Raw genomic sequence first — 23,886 nt, forward strand, 5'->3', positions numbered from 1 at the left:
TTATTGATTTTGAACATGCAATCCATGAATTCATTCAAGAAGAGAAGTGACGACAATAGTAAGTTAAACATATGAGTGAGCAATTTGAATTAGATGTGGGCAAAATGGAATATTGTCACAAATTTGTTCATAGTCATGGCTCCTGCAATCTTTCTACTTATATGTGACATGTTTGTGGCCTTATTGATATTGAACATGCAATTGACTAATTCAAGAGAAGTGGGGATGATTGCAACTTAAAAATATAAGTGAGCAATATGAATTAGATGTGGACACAAGGGAATATTGTCATAAATTTGTGCATAGTCATGGCTCCTGCAATCTGTCTGCGTATATGTGTGTGGCATGGAGTTAACTATCAGAAGTGTGTTAAAATGGCAACATGCTTGTAGGAAAGATGTGTAATCAACTAAATGTAATTAATGTTATCTGCAGAGATTATTGATGGAGCATGTAGCTATTGGTGCCACAATTATGATTTGATTAGTAGGCAGCTTAATTAATTAGTAATGAGCTAAATTGATTAAATAATGTCACTGTTTAATTATTAGTGGATTAGATTAAATAAATAATATAAAAAATGACAATGAAAAGATTCGTAAGATGACATCAAAAGAATGTCACTGGGAATGATAATAGATGAGATTTAGGTGTCTCCATATTATACCAATGAAAAGTTGAAATTACTAGGAATTCCAACTACTCTACTGGTAAAATTATTAGGAACTCCAACCACTCTACCAAGTATTTGGCTATCAAAGTCAAAATCAGCTAATTTCTCTATCAGGGATTGTTACTAACATATCATGTTCTCATTAATATTTAACAAATACTTAATCAAAGTAACAATCGTAACTTTAACTATCTGTCATAAGTTTTGCCTAGTACCAATCAAACTTGGGGTCAAGGTCAAACCTGACGAATATAATTCTTACTGACTTAATAAAATCATGATACGTTCAGCTTGCAAGTATCTCTTATTCTCAAACTGTATCCAGCCTTCTTTCAAAAACCAAAAAAAACCTGTTATCCAGCCTTCCTCCAAATCATTGTGTCATGACTCATATATCAACTTGGCAACAAATATTTTATAACATCAGTGCAAAGACAAGTACTTGCCACTATGTCACTTTTTTATTTACTGAGAATCAAGAACTTTTAGTTCAACATACCATACTCTTTCCAAATGCAGTAACAGATTTGCCTCCCATAGGAGTAGCCCTGAGAACAATCCACACTTCTAGTACTCACTAATGGAGAAGAATTATTAATACTCCACTCATAGTACACTAGAATACATTGGAATTACAATTTGATTGGTTGAACATATCTTTAAATTTAAACAGCAAAAAGCAAAGAAAAAGAATCTAATTAATATGAGCTGCAGAACCGTAGGTAAGCATACCAGATATTATGTCTGTTGCAGTCTGAAATGCTTAGACAATTTCCAAAACCCAGGAAGGTTTGTCCAAAGACCATAATCCAAATATCATAATTAATATAATATTTAGGCATTTTGCATTTGGATGCCAACCTACTTGAAAATTCCAACAGCACCTATGTAAAAATGATTTCCGGAACCTAACAATGCAATTCACTCAACATATCTGTAGCATCCCTTTTTACAAATGATCTTGAGGAGGCCTTTAAACAAAGAACCTCCAATCGAGTGCGACAATCTTTTTCTTGAGATTTCTGTCATAAGAAATGGTTTGCAGCCAAAAGCATCTTTGCATTTGTCGATAATTATTAACACAAGCTTTATTCACATTTGATTTCAGGTAGCACCGTGAAACTGACACCTGTAGGCAGGATTCCAGATCTCCACTCATGATATGAATTGATTCAGACAAGTATCGTGAGACTGAGGATATTTAATAAACTCACTTGGCTCTATACCCCAGGCTTGCTGTTCTGAGCAGTTTCTGAAATTCAAGTAAACTTATTTTCCCATCCCTGTCAATATCAGCCTCTTCCAAAAGAGGTTCAATGGATCCCTTAATTCCTGTATGCTGCAATACAGATATCATATCATATGCACAATCATCACACTTAAATCAATTTTGAAGGAATAAATCTGTTAAATTGTAGTTCCATACAACCTAAATAAGACTTTTGAATTATGTACCATCTTGAGTTCTTCTGTAGTAATGTATCCATCCTTATCAAAATCAAATTTTTCAAAAGCAGCTTTGGAGCGCCTTTGCCATTTTACAGAATCATGCTCTTCTAACTGATGCACATGCAATGTAGCAGCCACAAATTCCTCAAAATCTACAAGCCCATCTCTGTTGCTGTCCATCTAATGCAAAAATAAAAGGAAAAATAGTGTTAGATGACCTGCTAAAAACTTTATCGTGTATTTAGGTGTGGTAATATAAGTTCCATAACTCATTCCTGTACAGAATTAAATTCAATAACTAAAGCAGAAAAGAAGCAGTTTGATGTTCCAAATTAAAATTCATAAAATAGACGTGTTCACTACAAAACTTTAAAATATAATCTTCAGATGATAGAAAGATCAACACTTTAAATTGGTTATATCATACGATAGAAACTAAGGTTTCTGAAGAACAGACGAGCCCTGATTGACATACTTAAAAGATTTTACTTCTTAATTTTAGTTCGTTTGTGATTCAAACAGAGTGGAGTCGTCCATTTAAAAATTAAGAGGCTCTCATATGTAGCCAAATTTGTCAGGATCCTTCGTTTAACCTCATTAAAATTGTAACCTCATTTTAAGCTCTAGATTCTAGTACATGTAAAAGGTAGCATTGGGATTTTGCTTCTAAATTAATAATCAGATCATTTTACATGGCAGCGTTGCAGAATATCTGGTTAAGCTTTTACTGACTTTAATTTGCATATAATAATCAAATACAAGACAAATTAGCTTAGCCATTCCATAATGGAAATCAACATGTTCCTTGCAGCCCCGAAGTTGTGAATCTTAAGACCTCTTTTTCAAAAAGAGGTCTAAAAATGTAGACCAAGTCATTAAAGACTATTCTAATGGACATGGTGTTTGATATGTTGCATTGTTACTGACAGAGACTACCAAAAGTTCATGCATATGGCTGGAAATCAAGCTCTCTGTAATGTCCCATTTTTGGGTATATAATGAATGTGGGGACTGTTACTCTAATAATCAGACCTTGCTATATTAATCTAATATAGATAAAGCAAGTAATGGTAGATAAGTAAACATTTTAAGCTTCTTGATAATATATCCAATAATAATGACAGGACTGATGTGCTATATAAAGTTCACAATTACAATTTGATAGTGGCAAAGAACTTATTTAATGTATTTTAATCTTATCATAACAGATCTATGATGCTGTATCTGTTGTACAATATAAAATATGCAATCTGCAGTAGATGATCCTGCGATTTCTAAACATGCCAATGTATGATATGCAGTGTTACAAATAATCACTTGAAGTGACCAATATATATGATCGTCCAAAAAATAAATGCAATGATATTAAGTGTCATCCCTGATTAAGTTGTTTTGTACTTGCACCAGGACTGTCTTAAAGGCAAATCGCTCTAAACAGAGCAAATCTTGGAAAGTAAAAATAAATAAGACAAAGTATTGAATGATGCCTCCGTCACCGATAAGAGTTGCCTTCTTATATCTGTTGGCAAGAGACACCTGACAATACATGGTATGTTGGCATTGATGGCAACTACAAACTTATCTCTTAGCCACCCTACAAAATTTTGGCTTGCCAATTGATTAGTTGATGAAAATCAATTAAGTATGAAGAACAGTGCAGGATACAAGCAGATATTTTGCATCAGTACAGAGATTAGAGAGTTATGATCTGCGTAGCTAGATTCTGATAGTAGACATATTGGAGTACCTAATCTGATCATCGCAGGATATAGTGTTGCAGGATACAGGAGATATTCTATTTTGAGTATCGTGTTATCTGTAAACTGTCTGGAACAGGAACAGAGTTGAATGATTCCATCAGTACACTTGGCAAATAAATGACCGATCATCGCAGGATATAGTGTTGTAGGATACAGGAGATAATCTATTTTGAGTATCGTGTTATCTGTAAACTGTCTGGAACAGGAACAGAGTTGAATGATTCCATCAGTACACTTGGCAAATCAATGAGTTGATTTGTTTTGGTGATTGATCATGACAGAGTCGACAATGGAGAAAACTCCATTCTTATTGCAAGTTATTATGTGATGATTTAGTCGAGGCATAATGGAATCTTCTACACATTTCATTATATGTTTATTGGGTCGACTAAGTTGTTTTTTTGGCACATAGATGAGATCAAGTTTTGGGATTTTGAAGTACGATATGCAAGCAATAGGATCAGCAACGAATATACAGTATTTGTGATCTATTGATGATGTGAAAAGGCATAGGAGAGTAAGCAGGTTGATTGAGTACTTGCACTTGAACTGCTCACACATGTACGATGCTATATAACAGTTTATTGTGTATTGTATTCCAAATCTGAGTTGTAACTCACTTGTTTTGTTGAATGGGTTGTTTCTCATAGGGTTGTTGCCCTAACTATTGTAATTGAGCAGTGTTCTCCAGGTGAGTGCCTAATGCCTTGTGCACTCCCTCAAAACAGTTAACAGTGTCCTTACTGTACTTAATCCTTTAACCGGGATAATTACTTCTGCAGAGAAATTTTCACAGGTCACAATTCCCACAGTGGTTTTTCCTTTAGCAGGGTTTCTACGATAAATATATGGTGTTATGTGTACTTGCATGGTGTACTTGTTATGTTTGAGTTTTGCAGTAGTTGTGAAATTGGTTTAATTTGGTTGAAGTGTTGGAATACGAATTCACCCACCTCCCCACACTCCCTCTCAATATTCCTTATTCCTAACAATTGGTATCAGAATTTTCAGTCTAGGACAAAGTCTAACAACTTGAGGAGAATCTTGATGGGAACTAGTAGCATTTAAAAGCAGCTCTTGATTGCACTCGAGGATATTGATAAGTCAAATGCTTAGAATGCTGAATTGAAGGACAAGCTTAAGGTGGCAAAAAGCTTTATCACAACTGTTAGGAATCAGTTGGACAAAATCAGTTGGACAAATCTAGATCTAAAAGAAAAGGACTCGTAGATCAGATAGAGAAAGATGGAAGCAATATTGATAAGGTGATTGAAAACGAAAAATCTACACCAGATCAGCTTGCGAAGGAGAAAGATGAAAAGCAATGTGAAATGGAGATAACAATCCTAAGGATGTCAAAAGAAATTGATGAAACTAAGAAAAATACAAAAAGACTTGAGAAACGTTTGAAAGAGAATCAGATGAATGCCATAAACTGAACATTCAAGTTGGTCACATGCAACTCGATCTTGATGAGACAAAGCACAATGTGAAAGAACTTGAGAAAGTGAATGAAATCCTGAGGAAATGAGCTTGCAAAAGCCAAGAAATTCGAGAACTAATTCAAAACCAGCATAGAGAAGCTTGATGAACAATTGGAAAGGCAAAAACCAATCATGACAAACATGGATTGGGATATGAAAAGGGAGAATGTTCTAAGATTGCTAAAGAAAGGGTAATTGAGATTGAGCAACCTAAAGAAGCACCTAAAAGGCAAGCAAATGGACGGAGATTCAATGACAAATGTTTCACATATAACAAATTTGGTGAAATATCCCAAGCTGGATATTTACTCGATTTCTTTTTCAACAATATATTCACGACTTAAACATAGGTAGATGTATTACGAAACACAATAGAAACTAGTAGAAACTCCAATAGATATTAACTCGTTCTTTGAAAATAATATTTCGGATTCAAGCATATGAAAATGTGTTACAACCAATAGTACAAAACCAGTAAAATCCTCATAAGATTCCTCAAAAACATGTTATTGCATTATACAACAGCAACACAATAACCAATATTCAGAATTCAATCTTAAACACAGTTTTACAGTCAGATTGGAATACTAAGGGAAGAATCTGTAAGCGCATACAAGACACCTAAAGTGACATCTCCATGGACAATGGGTTTGTGTCCACTATCTGCCGGCATGAGGGGCTACGTCGTCACATTGGCTGAAACATGAAGCTTTCCGAATAACTCTCACAAGAGAGAATTGAAAATCTGAATCATAATAAGCATGCCAAATGAATCTCATCTCCTTTTATCTTCACAGCTATTGTCATGCCCAAACTATGAGGGTAAAAATACAAAAAAAAAAATTTAAATAATGAATAATAATTAAAATGCTCTAAGTTCGATATGGTTGTGATCATAGTTAAAGTAGAGGTTCTCTACATTTCATCTTAAGTTTATAAACTTGTGAAGGCATACATCGTTAAGATTTGAACTTTTGTTATTAAAATGATATCGACATTTGTTACGTTACTACATAATTATACTCAATTTAAATTGCTTTAATTTGAATCTAATTTTAACAATTACTAACTAATTCTCGATTAAAACTAACAAAATTACATTTAAATAAATGTTTAGAACACTAACTAAAAACATAAACTAACTTTACAAAACAAAAATGAAAATCTAAAACAACTTAAATAAAATACTTACTAACTGATACTACTCCAAATAACATCAACTAAATCTTATTAAATATAAATTTAATTTTAAAAAAAAAAAAAACTAACTAAATTTAACGAATCATTTAATTAAAACTTTCTAAAATAATTAAACAACTAAATTAATTAAAACTAAACTAACTAAATCTAAACTTAATTAAATTTAAACTATCTTTTAATAACAAAACTACTAACAAATACTAATAATAATAAAAAGTAACAATATTAACATAACTAATTAATACTAAACTAAATTAAATTACAATTTAACTTAATACTAAACTAGAAACTAACTATAACACTAATACTAACCTAACACTAACCCTCAACTAACACCTAACACTAACCTAACACTAACCCCCTACCTATACCCCCCCTACACCCTACCCAAGCGCTTCCCAAGGCCAAGCGCTTCCCAAGCGCTGGCCAGGGTACAGCGCTCTGCCCAAGTCAATAAAACATGCGCGGACCCATCCTAAAAAGGTGATGACCAAAGTTTGCAAGGGGTGAAAAAGATTTAAAACAAATTTAATCCTCCTTCATACCTTGGCAAGTGGTCGAATTCTATGGGGCAGGGTGACGTCATCACCCATGATGACAAATTGACTTTGCAACAAAACAACTTTTTAAAAACATGACCCAAACTGATGCCAAGTTGGAGGTTAAAAGCAAAAAGTTTATTAGGCAAGAATAGATATTTTAGATGGTATGTTCTATGACTTATTTTTTTTTATGCTATTTACTTTGTTGTTATAAACATATATATCTATGTTTCCTCTTTTTTTTTCTTTTTTTACTAATTTTAAATACAAGAATATTCTTAAGAATATTCTCTGTTACAAAGAGACAATTAAATCCCAAGCCCATACAAAATCCAGAGGGCTTTTGCTCTTGGGCAAACAAAAATTTTTTTTGAAGTCATAATTTTCTCTAAGCATACATTATGAAGTTGATATATTATCCAAGAAGGGATTATTATTATTTGTTTTTTTTTTAAAGCAAATCCAATAGGGCTTCTTGCAACTAAATAAACCAAGAGATTTAATTATCCATTTAAGCCATAATGCAAGAAATGATTTAATTCCAATAATCACAAAACTGAATCTTCATTCATAATATGATTTTTTTTGTTTTCAACATATAAGGAAACTTGAAATTTTGCCTTAATTAAATCAACATCATTTTCATCTTATTTTTGATGTGCATCATATAACGAAAGATACCAAAAATCTCATGAGAAACAATAATACTCAATCACCATTTTATTGGCAAACCTGATTCAAAGGCTCAGCCGGGAAAGAACCAGGAAGAAAACCAGGCGTCGTTGCCATTACAACAAGGTTTTGAAATACAAATTACATAGGATTCCAATTCCAAAATTACAACAATTTAATTGAATTTCCTTCATGACCCTCATCAAGGGTTCCATATCAATTTCTACAACACATTTCTAAGAACTGTGGACAGAACAGAATCTGATCAGGTGTCAACAAGCATGACCAAAAGACAAATCAAACATGCATATTCATACTAGGTTTTCACAACAAGATTCACAATGAATCAAAACTAGGGAAAGGTGGATTTTTCCAACAAGAGATGTCAGACACAACACCAAACCAAGTGCCCAATCGGCGCTATAAATCAAGAACTTCCGCTCTTCCATTCTTACATGCCAAAACTCATACGTGGTTTGTGCTGACAAGTAGGGGCCCATAACACCCTACCCTCTCTCTATCTTCTCGTCCTGAGAAGAGACTCTACACTATTGGAGTCCAACTAAAAGGACCTTTCCCGAAATTGGTCACTTCTACCCTATCCAAAGGTGAGTAATACCAAAACACCCATACAAGAATACTTCAAAATTTAAACATAAACATGAAAGAAAAGCATTCAAGAAACATGGTTGGAATCCTTCCCAACATACCCAACATACATACAAGCATCCAAATAACAACACCATAGCATTTAAGCATGAAACAAGCATAAAAATCTGAACAAGGGAGATGAAGAACTACTACCTTCACAAAAAGGTAATGGTAAATGAACAATTTGAGTAGAGCTTTTCCCTTCCTTGCCTTCAATCATCCAAGACTCCTCTCTAAAAGTAGAAATTGGGTAACATCCCACACTACTCCAAGAAGGACCTCTAAATAAGTCTCAAACTCAACCACCAAAAAGGGCAATTACTTCTCCCACCCACCTACAAATCTAGAAGTCTCTAACTCAACCCATACCAAGGTTAACCACTAAGTGGAGTTGAGGTGATGCAACTCATGGTAACCACTTGCAATTTTCGCACAAAGGCAAAAATAGACTTTTTGAGTGACCTCAAAAATCAACAAAAGGGGCTTAGGGGTTGGAAAATGTCCCCAACCCATACCCATACCCCTTGGGTATAAAAATTTCATGTTTTAAAACCTTAGGAATAGATTTAGAACCAAACAAAAGCTAGGAAATATTTAGGACCATCTAACAACTCTAAAAATGCAGATTAAACACTAATCTGAATTAAGGGATGACTAAACTCGATTAAGAAACAAATTAGCAAAAAGAGACACTAACTGAATCCGACTTAGGTCTAAAGGTTACACAATTAACCCTAACTAGCATGCGGAATACATATGCAAATTCACGAGTGTCAAGCGACACTATAAGAACACAGTTAAGAACATTAACAATTACTGATCACAGAAAGATACATACATCTCACAATTAATTTAGTTACGAACAACAAGGTTTCCACAATTAGCACATAAGGATCAGTTTTGTTCCTCCGTCGGGTTTCTCAGCTAAATATCCTGCACACTCATTGCACACATCAGTAGTCCCATAAAATCACATGCACATATGTATATATACGTATCAGAAATCACATAAATTGAAACATACATCTTAAAATCAATCAGGGTTTCTTTCATCCTACTTATATCCTTAATCATAAAAAAATTCCATAATCAATCTGTTAATTCTGCATTTACTTATTTCATCAACATACATATACATAAAACATTAAATGACGAACATCAAATATCTGGAAGTAAACATCACACAACATGAAATAATATAATACGATATGTTCAGTGTATCTGATAGTGTCTCGACGTATCGAGTCATAAGTATCAAAATAATAATGTAACAGCTAAGGCTACGAAGGGTCGAGGCGAGGCCTCACAGCTATGACTCTTCAACTCCCTTCCAGGCCTTTCGTCTTATCTCTCTTTGTCCTTTTTAGCCCACTTTATAATATTAAATTGACCTTTTATAATTTGAGTCCATGCTCTCCAAGTCAATTTTAATATTATACAAATGTCTTTAACTTTTCTAATGTCCCAAAAATGGGACATTACAAATCTCCCCTCCTTGAAATTGCTTGTCCTCAAGTAATCAGTACCAAGATCCCATATGAATCTGCAGGTAGCTCTGCAACCCAAAATGGAAACCAATCCGGCCATACTACGAAGTAAGGTGTCACTCTGCCATCCATCCATCAATCAGATCCTGGATCCCATATAAATCTATGAAATATCACTGCACCTGTAGATTGTACAACTCTAATTATCCTCGCATCTAGTCTCAAACTGAGCAGAGTTGTAACAAAATCCTCAAAAAGCCATAGGTACATATTGTCAACACCTAGATCCCAAACCCTGTTGCCATGACCATCTGATATGATGAGGTAGAAGTGTATCCAAGAGCTATGTATAACCCAGTAGATGGTGACGACCCGACCAAAATAGATGGTGTAAGAAACAAGGTGCTGAAAAGCTGAGAATAACACCATGGGTGCGTCAAATACCATAGTGTCGTCGTTAGTTTGGAGAACCCCCAAGGACATAGGTGCTATGAGTAGGTATGAAGCTGAAAAGCTAATCGCTATGATTGCAACATAGCTCTCATCCTATGTTACCTAGGAACACGTTTCCGGCAAAAATTGACCCCATCCCCACGTCCCCCCGTCTCGGAAACTCGGAAACTTCTGAAAACCTTTCCCTTGGCTGTCCCATAAAATTAATGTTTCAGTTTTGATAATTTGTTTGATTTCCACTCTCATGTGAACTCTAAAGTCAAATTATTTAACACAAACATTATATGTTAAGGTTCTATAATTTATATAAGCATGCATTATCCATGTTTTTATATGAATATTTAAAATTTCCCTATATATTTAAAATTTTCCCTATTTTTTATATAGTTGTTCCCATTGCCATCCCCCAGTCCCGGAAACCTGGGGTAACATAGCTCTCATCAATACTCCACCAGGATCTATTCAATGGTTGATGTAGGAAACCCCTCCAACTCCTATATGGGGTGAAATTGGAAACCATATTTGGACTGATTCAATGACATGACAGTAGTTGAATCACTATTCCCATCCTGTGACTCAAATTCATTGATAGGAATTGTACCAAGATTTCATATTCCGAAATCAGAATCATCTTCTTCATGACAATCAAAAGAAGTTCCTTCGTTTATCACAAAAAGAGGATTATCATAAATTCAATCCACATCTACTTCAAACAAAGGATTGTCTAGAAACTGAATGTGATCTAAAGTTTTGGTACTTGATTGTTTGGGGTAGCTATCCAAGTCATACGTCTGCTGAATGCTATCAAGTTCATCAATTACTTCTTAGAAAAACTCCTATCTCTCTTTACCCTCATGTTCCCGAAAATGGTTTGTGATCTGTATCTGATTTTATGCTTCTTGAAGAGAAAACTGAGTATCATCCAATGCCTCACGAGCATACTTAAGCTCCCTTTTGAGCTTCTTAATCTCATTCCTTTCTCTATTCGACTGGTCAGCATATATTTCAGCAACCTTAAGAATATAACCCCTATCAGAAAGCAAACATAAATAATCAGATTTCATAATTTCAAGAGTTGCTTTGATCACCTGCAAATCAGCAACAAGCCAATCTCCTTCCTCCCCCTGTTGAACCTTCATGTAGAGGTCCTCAACCATCTTGTGAGTGTTGTCATAATGTACCAAAGATGCCACAACCATGTCTTCACTAACCTTCAGCTGGTTCTTTAAGGTATGCAATTCATTATTGTCATGTTGAAGCAGTTCATCGTCTTGCAATGTCGTCTTAGATTGCTCCTCTAAATTCATGTCGTGGGCATCAGAAATATATGGTTCATCATACAAAGATTCCAACCTGCTATTACCTTGTATGCAACTGACCTCATCAACCTACTTGTTAACACTAACCTCCAATTCACCACATAGAAACTTTCACCCTGTATGACATTTTCTACATGATCGCTAGAAGGTTGTAAATCAATGGTAATTGACTGCTCTTCTTTTTCAAGAACCTCTATTTGATGATCTTGATCTACCGGAAATTCCTCATACACATTTTTGCCCTAAACCCTTGCAAGAAGCTCCTGAACCAATTCCAAATACTTCCCTTTTGCAGTCTTATTTTGCTCCTATAGATGAAAATACAAGTAATCATTGAACAGTAAGTTATTCTAAACTCGGGTAGGAATTTTTTAATACTCTCTATGAATGTTGACTATTTATGTTCTTATATCTGCTGATTGGGGCACACACAGTCCAGAATATTCAACTCTTTCCTCAGGATTGCTATAACCCATGAAGGGTTGCCTATTGACTTGCCTTTCGTTCCTTTTGTAAGTACTCATAGAGACATCGTGCAAGAGAAATTCATTCGAATAATCTGACACTGGTGGCTGAAAGGGAACTGATTCCTTTATCATTGAATGCTCAGGAAGTTGTGATAGTTTATGCTTTTTTTTTCCTACCTTCCTTACTTTATCACCATCATCACATTGCTGCAGACTTCTGCCATCTTTGTGAGTAAATGCATCTATGACGTTTGTGGATGCCAATGAAATTGAAATACTTGACAAATTTTCTCTTGCCAGCGATCCATATGCATTCTATAACCTTGGCTCGTGTTTCATTAATGACTTTGCAGTGCTACTTGGTGCCCACATAGAATCCATCTGAGCCATGATATTTTGAGGGTATAATCAAAATACCATAGTTTGACTCAACATATACCCGAAAACTTTAGATTGTTTAGAGACTTGCACACTAAACTGTGAGATCTGATTTTTGTAACTTTGATGAGGCTTATTAAGTATCTTTTGGTTCTCGCATAGTAATCACCTTTAAGTATCGGCTCTGGTAAAACTTTGCACTTTGAGTTGTGTTCCAGATGAAGATTATTGCCTCAAAATTTCGTTCCTCTTTGGTGTCTCAACACAATGGGCTGGAACAAAAATCTTCATCCCACCATAAACATGCACATCCCCCTTTTAATATTCATACTAATAGACCCAACAAGAGAGATTCGATGGACTTCCTTCATGCATAGTTAGCCACTCCACCCAAAAAACAAACATACTGATTTTTTTAACAACTGTAGTGATTGGAAACCATACAACTCTTTTCAAGAAAGACACTCATCACAAGAATGATCATACTGTGATTCCTTTGCTTGAACTATGTTGTCCCGAACTGTAACTTGCACCCACTTTTTCAAAACACACAAAAAAACACCAAGAATGTGAGTCGTCCTCCAAAAATAGCAACCACCACGCACAACATGAATGCTAAGGAAAATGATTTCCAATAATGACAAGCATCACTAGCCCTTTCCAATTCATATGCACAAAATATAATACTCTTCTTTGATAGACATAACTCTTTTATTTTTAAAACATATCATTTTTCTTCCACCACACATTCCCCACACTTGTAACTATCCAGGCTGAGTTGACTATTGCATGGCATGATGTCTGGCCATTACCTTCCATGACACCTATTTATCAAATGATTCATACATTTTGCTTTTCTAATCATAGAACCTGCTAGGCGCATAGGCATCACCCGACTTATTTGTAACAATATGCGTTACTAAGATGTCTTCCCAAAATGTGTCAATGTGTTCACATTATTGTGTCTGCTCATTACAACTCACACCCAAATATCCTTGTGATGACAAAACTCAATTCCTTTCGATTTTCACAAATGTCTTGCAGTCATTAAAATACTTCTTCAGAGCACTAGGCATATGAAAAGACAACACCAAACTTAACTTCTTCAGCATTTGAGGTTGCTACGTTGGGTCTGTCATCTAACATTTACTGGAGCCGACGGTTTTGAGTAATTCCATAGAGCATAAGAGAAATCTTAACTTGAACTACTGAATTCCAAGAGTCTTCGATGGTATATAAAGCATTCAATAATGTTTACCGCCCAGCTTCAGTATATTCAAATGCTGAAATATATTTGATATGGTTCACTAAAATATGGTTCCCTGATCAATATTGTGTCCACACCATTATCAAGTGCTCAGAGATATATCACGACTCAATGTCTCCACTTGATTAAATTGTTTTCAAGCATTAGGAAACAACAATACTCCATCTTTTGTATGGCAATTTCAATCCTATCGGGACATTGTTCTTAACGACATATATGAAATAGAAAAGTCTCTTTTTGTTGCTCCAACTTCCTATGTGATTTCAACAAAATATTGCAATGACTCTTATATTCAACAACAGGTATAGTCTCCAGCTCCAAAAATTATTCTCGGCTACCAATATAATTGTTCCTGTCGCCAACAGAGAATAACTACCAAAATATGTCGTTTCACCTTGCTCAGTTTTCGTGATTCTCTAAGAAAGCTCAATTAATCACCCAACCCCTCTCCCAAGCTGTGTCATTCACGTTCTAACCAAATACATGATATTCTAATCTTCGTTGAGTTGCTTAAAGGAAACAAACTTCACTAATCAAAATTTCCTTCTATCTGACTATGATGAGATTGGAAGATATGTGTGGTAGAAGATTTTCTGCATTCTTTGTTCCAACTTCTGTCTTTATTATTTCTGACCAGAAATTAGCCTCCACAAATATCCTCAATTGATCGATAGAATATTGAATCTTTTGTAAAAAAATCTTCCAATGAATTATAAAATAAACGTTTTTGTGTTCTCCAATATGGATATTATTCAACACTAATAAAAATTTGCTCCTCTTCAATAATTTGTGCAAATTGGGCATAAGCCACCGATATTTGTCTTATCAGCTTCCTAACAGAACATCTAAAAATTCGTATCAATTTAAACTTCATTCACAATAGCTGAAAATTTTCCCCTCCAATGCTTCACAAAATATTAAGTTTGCCGCTTACAATATATTTGCCATAGTTAAAGTCTTCAATATATTTGCTGATCTCAAGTGTGACAGCAGTGATTAAGATTGTTGCCCATTTCAAAAGCACTAATCTCCAATGCTTAGTCATTCCTTTTCCAGCAAATAAACTCTTTGTGTAGAAGAACGAGCAGCAATATTAACTATATAGCATTTTTTGATCCAATTCTGATAAAAAATTTAGAACTACAAATACTTGTTTCAAATAAAATTTCTTAATAGACTTCACAGGATGGCAGGATGTTTTAGCTCTGATACTACTAAAATATCCCAAACCAGATATTTACTCGATTTCCTTTTCAACAATATAGTCAAGACTTAAACATAGGCAGATGTATTAAGAAACACAATAGGAACCAGTAGAAACTCCAATAGATATTAACTCATTCTTTCAAAATAATATTCAGGATTCAAGCATATGAAAAGCATTACAACCAATAGTACAAATCAGTAAAACTATCATAAAATTCCTCAACAACATGTTATTGCATTATACAACAGCAACCCAATAACCCGCATTCAAAATCTTAAACACAGTTGTATAGTTAGATTGGAATACTAAAGGAAGAACCTATAAGCACATACGAGACACCTAAAGTGACGTCTCCACAGACAATGGGTTTGCATCCACTGTCTGTCTACACAAGGGGCTACGTCCTCACACTAGCTAAAAGATATAACTCTCACAAGAGAGAACTAAAAATCTGAATCACAATCAAGCATACCAAATGAATGAGTTTTATCTCATTTTATCTTCACAACTATGACTCTGCGACTCCCTTCATGGCCTTTCGTCTTATCTCTCTTTGTCCTTTTTACCCCACTTTATAATATTAAATTGACCTTTTATAATTTGAGTCCACACTCTCCAAGTCAATTTTAATATTATACAAATGTCTTTGACATTTCTAATGTGGGGGATATTACATTTGGTCATATGGAAAAAGAATGCAAGGGCAATACTTCTATCACACCATTTACAAAATATTGTTTCACATGTTGGCAGTATCGACACAAATCTAATGAATGTAGATCTAAAGCTATACCTAATGCAAGATCTACAAAAATAGGTAATCCTACGTGTTTTAAATGCAACAACTTTGACCACATTGCAAGGGATTGCAAGTAGAAGACTAATCAGATCAATCAGAGGTATGGAAATCCAAATGTTATTTGTTACAAATGCAACAATACAGGACATATTGCAAAGAATTGCAAGTACAATGGACAAATTAGTCAGTCGAAACAAAAGGAAAGGTTGTTGATCTTAATGGAAATGGATAAGACTTAAGTTAGAAAGGAGCAAATTGATTCAACTGGACAGGTCACACCATCTCTTGGTGTAGGCACTTCTTCGTCAACCTAATTAGGTCGTAGGACCTAAGGGGGATATATTAATGAAAAATCATACCTTACCCTAGAAGTTCTAACAATGGAGATAGCGATGGTAACATGAGTTGGAAAATGGTATTTCAAATCTATGTTTGCAATCGCAGTTCATGATTGTATCGAGTATCATAGGTAGAATCTAATTCATTGGCAAATATCAAGATTTTGGAAGCTAGGGTTTGAACAAGATTAAATGAGGTTAAAATGAAGGAATTCAAGGATAAAAAGGTATTTTATGACTTCATTTGATGCCTTGCCATCCAGAGAAAGAGTGCCTAGATGAGTAGAAGGATATCTAACTTGCATTCAAGCATCCCATCAATTTTTGCGTGAAAACTCTAGAATGGTAAAAAAAGGTATTTATCTCTTTGGGATCTGGTTGAGTTTATTAGAGAAGAATAGATACACCTCAAATCATTATTGTTGAGAAGCCTAGGTATGAGTTAAGCAAGATCCATTTAAATCAATGGAAGATGATACAAAATGCACAGACCTTAGCATTCTTGAAATACCTTATGAAATGCCTAAGATTTATATTGCTCTTTCTAGGCATGATTGGCATCCCTTCTTGAAACGTTTGTGTTAACTTTAACTAGTTTTAGTTAAGTCTATTTACATCTTCATTACCTTGATTGGGAGGCGATCATGAGAAAGCATTCTGAGCCGACCTAGATAAGGTCATGTCCTTTCAAGGGGCATACCATTTTGGTATGGTATTTAGGTATGGTGTGATTGTAGTTAAACGACACATAAAGAATATCAAGTCTACTCAGAAATAAAATATTTCAAAATGACATCTCTTATACAAGTTTGAATAAAGATAATCTTCAGCAAGCATTGGAGAAAGTATTATTTCAATTTGATCTCATAGAATTTGCAGAAACTTTACATGGTATCAAAGCTCTAGTAGTTGAACCTACGCTCTGCAAATTAAATAATCAAACTTGATATATATCTAGCATCATTCTTCTATCTTCAATGGCATACACAATCAGATCAAAGGATAGGTTTGATGGGAAAGAACACTTTGATGCTTGGAAATTCAAAATCATAACGATTCTTGAAGAAAAATGATTCAGCATCCAGACAACCTGTTGTTGAACCTAATAAAACTATCTAGAGTAAAAGAAATAGGAAAGCCATACATATCATATTAGATGGAGTGAAAAATGAAATAGTACCCATGCTAACAAAACATCAAACAGCATTTGATATGATGAATGCATTATTAAATGCATATGACGCTGACAATGCAACTAGAGTTCTGCACTAAGGCAACTAAATCATATACAAATAAAAAAGGGAGAATCAATGAATTCTTACTTCCTAAAGGTTGTCAGTCTAAGAGATGAACTTGCAAGTATAGGAACCATAATTAATGACACGGAACTAACATTAATGGCTATAGATGGATTACCAAATCCGTGGAAAATATTCGCACAAGGAGTAAGTGCTAAAGACAATCTTCCTAACTTCGACAGACTTAAGGGAGATTGTCTTTAGAAAGAATCCAGAAAACTTAAGAATGAGGGAAAGCTGAAAACTAAAGATGAAGAACATCATGTTCTTAACAAAAATTCCTATACAGACAAGAACAAGAACTTCAAGAAGAAAAAGTGTAATCAAAAGAATGACAAACCTAAGAAAGATCTATCCAAAATAAAATGCTTCAAATGCGAAAATTTTGGACACTATAGATCTAATTGCCCTAAGAATTCTAAACAGCAAATAAGTTGTACAAACATTACTAGGGAAGAAAATAACTATGATCCTGAGAATCATGTATTGCATTCGACACTATCAAATGAAGTCTCAAGTAAGGCATGGGTGATCGATAGTGGATCATCTCGACATATTATAGGATACGGAGAAGCACTAGACTCCATATCAGAAAAAAATTAATGGCCAAGTCACCATCAGTGATAATTCAGCGCATTCCATCAAAGGAATTGGAAATTGCAACTTGAAACTAAAGTCGGGTAGGTCTCTTCTTCTCAAAAGAGTACGCTATGTACCAGGAATAAAAAGGAATCTAATCTCGGTTACAGCACTTGAAGATGATGGACATAATGTTGTATTCATGGATGGTAAAGTAATGACCTGGGCTAAAAACTCCTCATTTAAGAAAGCAAAATTAATTGATCAAAGAAAGGGGTACTTGTATGAATTAAATTTGGAACCAAGTCAACCCATTCAAACCTTAATTTATGAAGCTGTTGATATAAACAAAATATGGCATAGAGGATTAGAATATCTAAATTTCAAAACCTTATCTACTATGGAGAAGATGATTACTAGTTTACCTAAGTTAAATAAAGATCATTTAAGCATATACAAAGGATGCACTCTAGGTAAGAACACCAGAAGTCCATTTCATGATAGCACTAGAAAAATTAGCAATGTTTTGGAATTAATCCACTCACATTTATGTGGACCTATGTCTGTTCCTTCTCTTGGAGGATTCTACTACTATATACTTTTTATAGATGACTTCTCTAAGAAAACTTGGATTTACTTCTTAAAATGTAAAGAATCAGAAAAAATCCTTAAGAGATTTAAAGAATTTAAAACCTTAACTGAAAACTTATCAGGACATAAAATTAGAACTCTTAGTACTGATAATGGAGGGGAATATACCTTAGATTTGTTTAAAAAGTTTTGTAAAGAAATAGGAATTAAAAGGGAGTATATCATTCCTTATAACCCACAACAAAATGGGGTAGCAAAAAGGAAGAATAGGACAATTATAGAACCTGCAAGAGCTATGATATTTGATCAAAATCTAGAATTTTATCTTTCAACATAAGCCTCTTGTACTGTTGTCTATATTCAAAATAGGAGTCCTCACTCCTAACTTCTGAAGAAGTCTTTACTAAGGTTAAACCTAATATAAGTCATCTTAGGATTTTTGGGTTCCCAGTATACATCAGAGTAAGGTGAATTGTCGTGATTCAAGTGATTTAGGCGATTTGGCGATTCGACTAAGGCCAGGCAATTTTTGGTGAGTCGGTGAATCGGCTCGCCAATTTTTGGGACAAAAATCGCCTGAATCGTGATTCTTGCAAAAATACCAAAAATCGGCACGTGAAATCGGCCGTGGCTAGCACGAATTTGCAACTCAAAAACATAAAAAATTTAACACTTTTATAATATTTTATTTTGTCTTTCCTCTTTCTTATAACCCTAAAAGGCCTTCTAATTGTTTAGTATGACAAGAAGAGAGGAAAAGTGAGAGAGAAGAAGAAAAATGAGAAACAATAGGGTTGCAAACAGCAAGAAAGAAGAGCATCAAGGAGATCAAGAATTAGTTTGGGGAGGGCATAAGATTGCATTGGGAGTTTTAAGGAGCCAATAGCAACACTCGTCAACTCATTTGCAAGAGGTAAGTGTTGATTGTTTTTTGTATGTTAGTTTATTTTTCATTTTGTTGTCAATTTTTTTAAGTTTTCATTTATAAATCATAAATGTCTTTTAGTTTCTACTTTCTCCATGTTTTTTTACTAAATTGCAAGGTGTAATTTTGGAAACCCTACAATTGGTTTTTATAATACAATTTGCTCAAACATAATGTACGGTTACTATTTTTTTTTAAGTTTAAGTTTGTAATGGATTTTTTTTATTCCAGTAGCCTTAGCTTTCATTTTTCATAATGCCTAAAAAGAATGAGGCTTGGATCTATACTGAAGAATTTCCTAGAAGAACAAAATATCAAATAAAATGTTTCTTTTGTAAAGAAATAAACTCGGCTGGCATCTATAGGTTCAAATATCATATCACAAGCCTGGACATGATATTACCCCATGCACTAAACAAACCACTAAGGCAAAAAGAAAATGTTATATGGCATTACAGGCTTTGGAACAAGATAAGTTAAATAAGAAATGACAACTTGAACAGTTAGGTGCTATTGGCTCCCATGCGCCCTCACCTGCATCCGCATCCGCAGGTTGCATTGGAGAGGGTTCTTCTAGGCCTCCCTTTCGTCCTAGTGCGAGTGCGAGTGCTAGTTCTAGTCCTAGTGCTAGTCGTTCTTATAATGAGTCTGGGCCTATTATATTGCAGCCTAGAGTGCGGAAGTCCAGATTGGATAGTTACTCTGTGCCATGCACTACCCCTGGCTCACAACCCTCACTTGAGAGCATGGGTAGTTTGAACAAGGAAATTCATGATGTTGTCAAAAAACAAACCCGCAAGTTTTGGTACTTTTACAACATTCCATTTATTGCAGTGAGGTAATTATTTCTTTTTTATTTGCTCTTTTTTTTAATTATTTAATATTTCTACTTGTGTAATCCTAGATTCATATTTGATATTACATAATGATTTTTTATCTAAAGACTAAATTTCTAATCATAATCTATTTGTGGCAGGACTCCTTATTGGCAAAGCATGATAGATGTCGTAACTATTTGTGGTCCCAGCTTTAAAACCCCTATTGAGGCTAAGTTGAGTGGTTACCTCTTAGATGAAATGGTAGAGGACATGAAGTTTGAGCTAGCTGCCCACCAAAAGGAATGGACCATAAAAGGTTGCACTATCATGACTAATGGTTGGACAGATAGGAGGGGAAGAACACTCCTCAATTTTCTTGTTTCCTATGGAGATGATTGATCATTCTACTTTCCTACATGCTAATTTAAATTTTGATTCGTTGATTGCTAATTTGTTGATTGTTAATTTGTTGATGGTCCATGGATCATAATCATGATAATTAAATGTTTCACTCTATTTCAATTTTGTAGGATCCACCATGTTCATCAAATCTATTGATGCTTCCTCTCAAGTCAAAAACACCACATACTTGTGTGAAGTTATTGAAGAAGTCATAGCAGAGGTGGGGGAAGAACATGTGAATGCAAGTGGTGACGGATAATGCAGCAAGTTATGTTGTTGTAGGTAAACTTTTAAGTTTAACAATTTAAGTTTTTTACTTTTAACTTATCAAATTTTGAACTTTTCTAATTGATTCTAAAATTGCTACAAGCAAACTATTGATGAAGAGACCCCCCACTATATTTTGGAATCCTTGTGCTGCACATTGCCTTGACCTCATGTTGGAGGACATTGGTAAGATTGAGTGGGTAAAATCATGTGTTGAAAGGGCAAAAAGTATATGCAACTCTATATACAACCATGCATTTGTCCTCGCCACAATGAGGAAATACACAAAAGATAGGGAGCTAGCTCATCCGGGCATCACAAGGTTTGCCTCGAATTTCATCACACTAAAGTCGTTGATGATTTCAAGGGAAGAGTTGAGGTGCATGATTGTTGGGGAGGAGTTTGTTTCTTCTTCCTATGCGAAGACCATTGTGGGTATAATGTGGGGAATATCCTCTTTGATGAGGATGGTTTTTGAGCACCTACTCAAGAAATAATCAAGATAAATTTTTTACAATTTAACATTAAGTATTGTTATTTAATATTTCATAATTTCAATTATTTAATGATTTAGCTTTATAATTTAGTTTTGAGTCTTGACTTAATTTATATTTTTACATTATATGCATATCAGTAAGCCCCTTGTATCTCTCCTACGAACTACTGATGGGGAGAAGCCCTCTATAGGCTACATATACGAGGACATGGATAGGGCCAAGGAGGCCATTAGAGCTCAGTATGTAGGAGTGTCGAAGAAGTATGGCCCCATTTGGGACATTATTGATAGGAGATGGAAAAATCAGCTCCATAGGCCCATCCATGTAGCTGCCTATTACCTTAATCCAGCATATCGTTTCCTTCCTAACTTCAGGGCAAATGAGGAGGTTCTTACCGGCCTATACACAGTCATGCAGAGGTTGAGTCTTGATGGTAGTGCCGCAACTGCAACCATTGAGCTAGACAAACTCAATAATGAGGGGCCACTTTTCTCTAGTAGGATGGCCAAAGAGGCTCACACATCATTACAACCAAGTAAAAACAATATATTCTTAAAGTTAATTCATAATTGTTATGACTTATGCATTTTAGTTTTTGATATTGTAATTTAAATTTTAGCCTTAAAGTTGTGCTTGTAAATGAGACTAATTGTTTTTCTTTTCCCTCATTTCGGATAGATGGTGGCAAATGTTTGGGCAATCAACCCCAAATCTTCAAAAGATTGCCATTCATTTTTTGAGTCAACCTATCAATGCTTATGGATGTGAGCACAGTTGGTCCATGTTCAAGCATACCCACTCAAAGAGGCAAAATAGGTTGTTTGTGCAAAGTTTGAATGATCTTGTATTTGTTCATTACAACCTCCACCTTAGGGCCAGACAGATTTTGGCCATTTACTCCTCTCTGATGATTCTAGAGGAGATTGATCCAGAGTTAGAGTGGCTCACTAAGGCCACAGATGCAACAATCTTCACTGAGGAAGACCATGAGTGGGTTGACCAGGTAGATATAGAAGCCGAGGCTATGGCCACGACAGAGGAGGAGGCTAAAGCACGTTCAGGCATTGGCAGACGCACGCGTGCACGCCACAGATGCAGGTCCTAGTGATGTTCATGCACCCATTGCACATGCAAGGGCTATGGCTAAGCGGTCCTTTAGGACCTACCTTAGACGCCTTTGTAGAAGGCATTTAGAGGTTGAGGCTGACCCTGAGGCTACAGCTGATCTTGAGGATGATGATGAGCCCAAGGCTTGAGCTAGAGCCTTGTTTTTTCATTTTGTTTACAGTTTGACTTTACAGATAGACATGTGTTTCATGATTCTTCATCATGGATCTTCATCTTACATACATTATGATTTGATGTCATTTTGATTTGGTTTTATGATTGTCATTATGGATCTTCGTCTTACACACATTTATGATTCTATATATCTATGTCATGACTCATTATGATTCTATGATTTTTATTTACTTAAGCTACACTTTACATTATACGTATGTGATGGATTTATCAATTAGGTTTCTTGTTTATATATGTTAACTTCTACTTAATGATGTTATAGTATTTTTTAGTTATATTCAATAAAGGGTGCATGAAACAAGTTTTAAATCGTTAAAATCTTTAAATTTCAAGGGTTTCTTCACTTTGTCGATTCATAGTGGCAATTTAGGCAATTCATAGGCGATTCACAATTCGAGTAAGCCTTGTCGATTCTGATCTTATTCCAATTTTTGGTTCTTTGGTATACATACATGTTCCCAAAAAGAAAAAAGAACTAAGTTAGAACCCTCCAGGAGGAAAGGTATTTTTGTAGGGTATAGTGAAACATCTAAAACATATAGGATTTTCATTCCTAGTCAAAAAAATATTGAACTTACTAGGGATCTAATTTTTGAAGAAGATTTAGCATTCAAAAGAGCCCTAAGTTCTAGAGATCCCTCTACCTTACCTAGTTCTGAAGAAAATAATGAATCTGAGACTCAGAGGGAGAACATTGAAGAAATTGAAGACGAAATTCAAAATCTCAATCTTGAAGAAACTCAAAATTCTAAGAAAAGACCACTTTGGGCCATTAAGATAGTAGAGGAAGCACAAGACTTCGCTGCACCATCTGGAACAGTCAGAGAAAGCAACAGACCCAAAAAAATTTCTAGTGATGCAGCAAACATGAAAAATGTCTAAATCAGAACCAACCAATGTTTCAGGTGCTATTAAACATACAGCTTGGAAGGGTGCTATGACGAAAGAATACAAATCCATTATAAAAAATGATGTTTGGGAAATTGTTCCAAGACTTAAAGGAAAATATGTTCTTTCTTCCAAGTGGATATTTAAAATAAAGCATCCTGCTAACGGTAGCA

At 34.8% G+C, this 23,886-nt stretch overlaps 1 protein-coding gene across 5 annotated transcripts in view; it reads right to left on the reverse strand.

Annotated features, from left to right (window-relative positions):
- Positions 1 to 1,112: 1,112 nt before the first annotated feature.
- Positions 1,113 to 23,886, reverse strand: part of LOC149557174 (calcium-dependent protein kinase 18-like) — a 188,999-nt gene continuing 166,225 nt past the window's right edge. For 2 of the 5 annotated variants that reach the window (XM_089831879.1, XM_089831883.1), the window contains 3 exons: positions 2,129 to 2,302; positions 1,888 to 2,012; positions 1,113 to 1,802 (listed from right to left, as the gene is read on the reverse strand). In XM_089831879.1, coding sequence (XP_089688005.1) covers positions 1,778 to 1,802; positions 1,888 to 2,012; positions 2,129 to 2,302 — 324 coding nt within the window. In that variant the 3' untranslated portion in view covers positions 1,113 to 1,777. Of the gene's footprint in view, positions 2,013 to 2,102; positions 2,303 to 23,886 lie in introns of all 5 variants that reach the window. The other 3 variants (XR_016364851.1, XM_089831881.1, XM_089831882.1) reach the window with 3 other exon arrangements.

The sequence above is a fragment of the Cupressus sempervirens genome, chromosome 5 (genome assembly GCF_028749045.1).
Source record: "Cupressus sempervirens isolate cs-2001-9-10 chromosome 5, ASM2874904v1, whole genome shotgun sequence".
Taxonomy (NCBI): domain Eukaryota; kingdom Viridiplantae; phylum Streptophyta; class Pinopsida; order Cupressales; family Cupressaceae; genus Cupressus; species Cupressus sempervirens.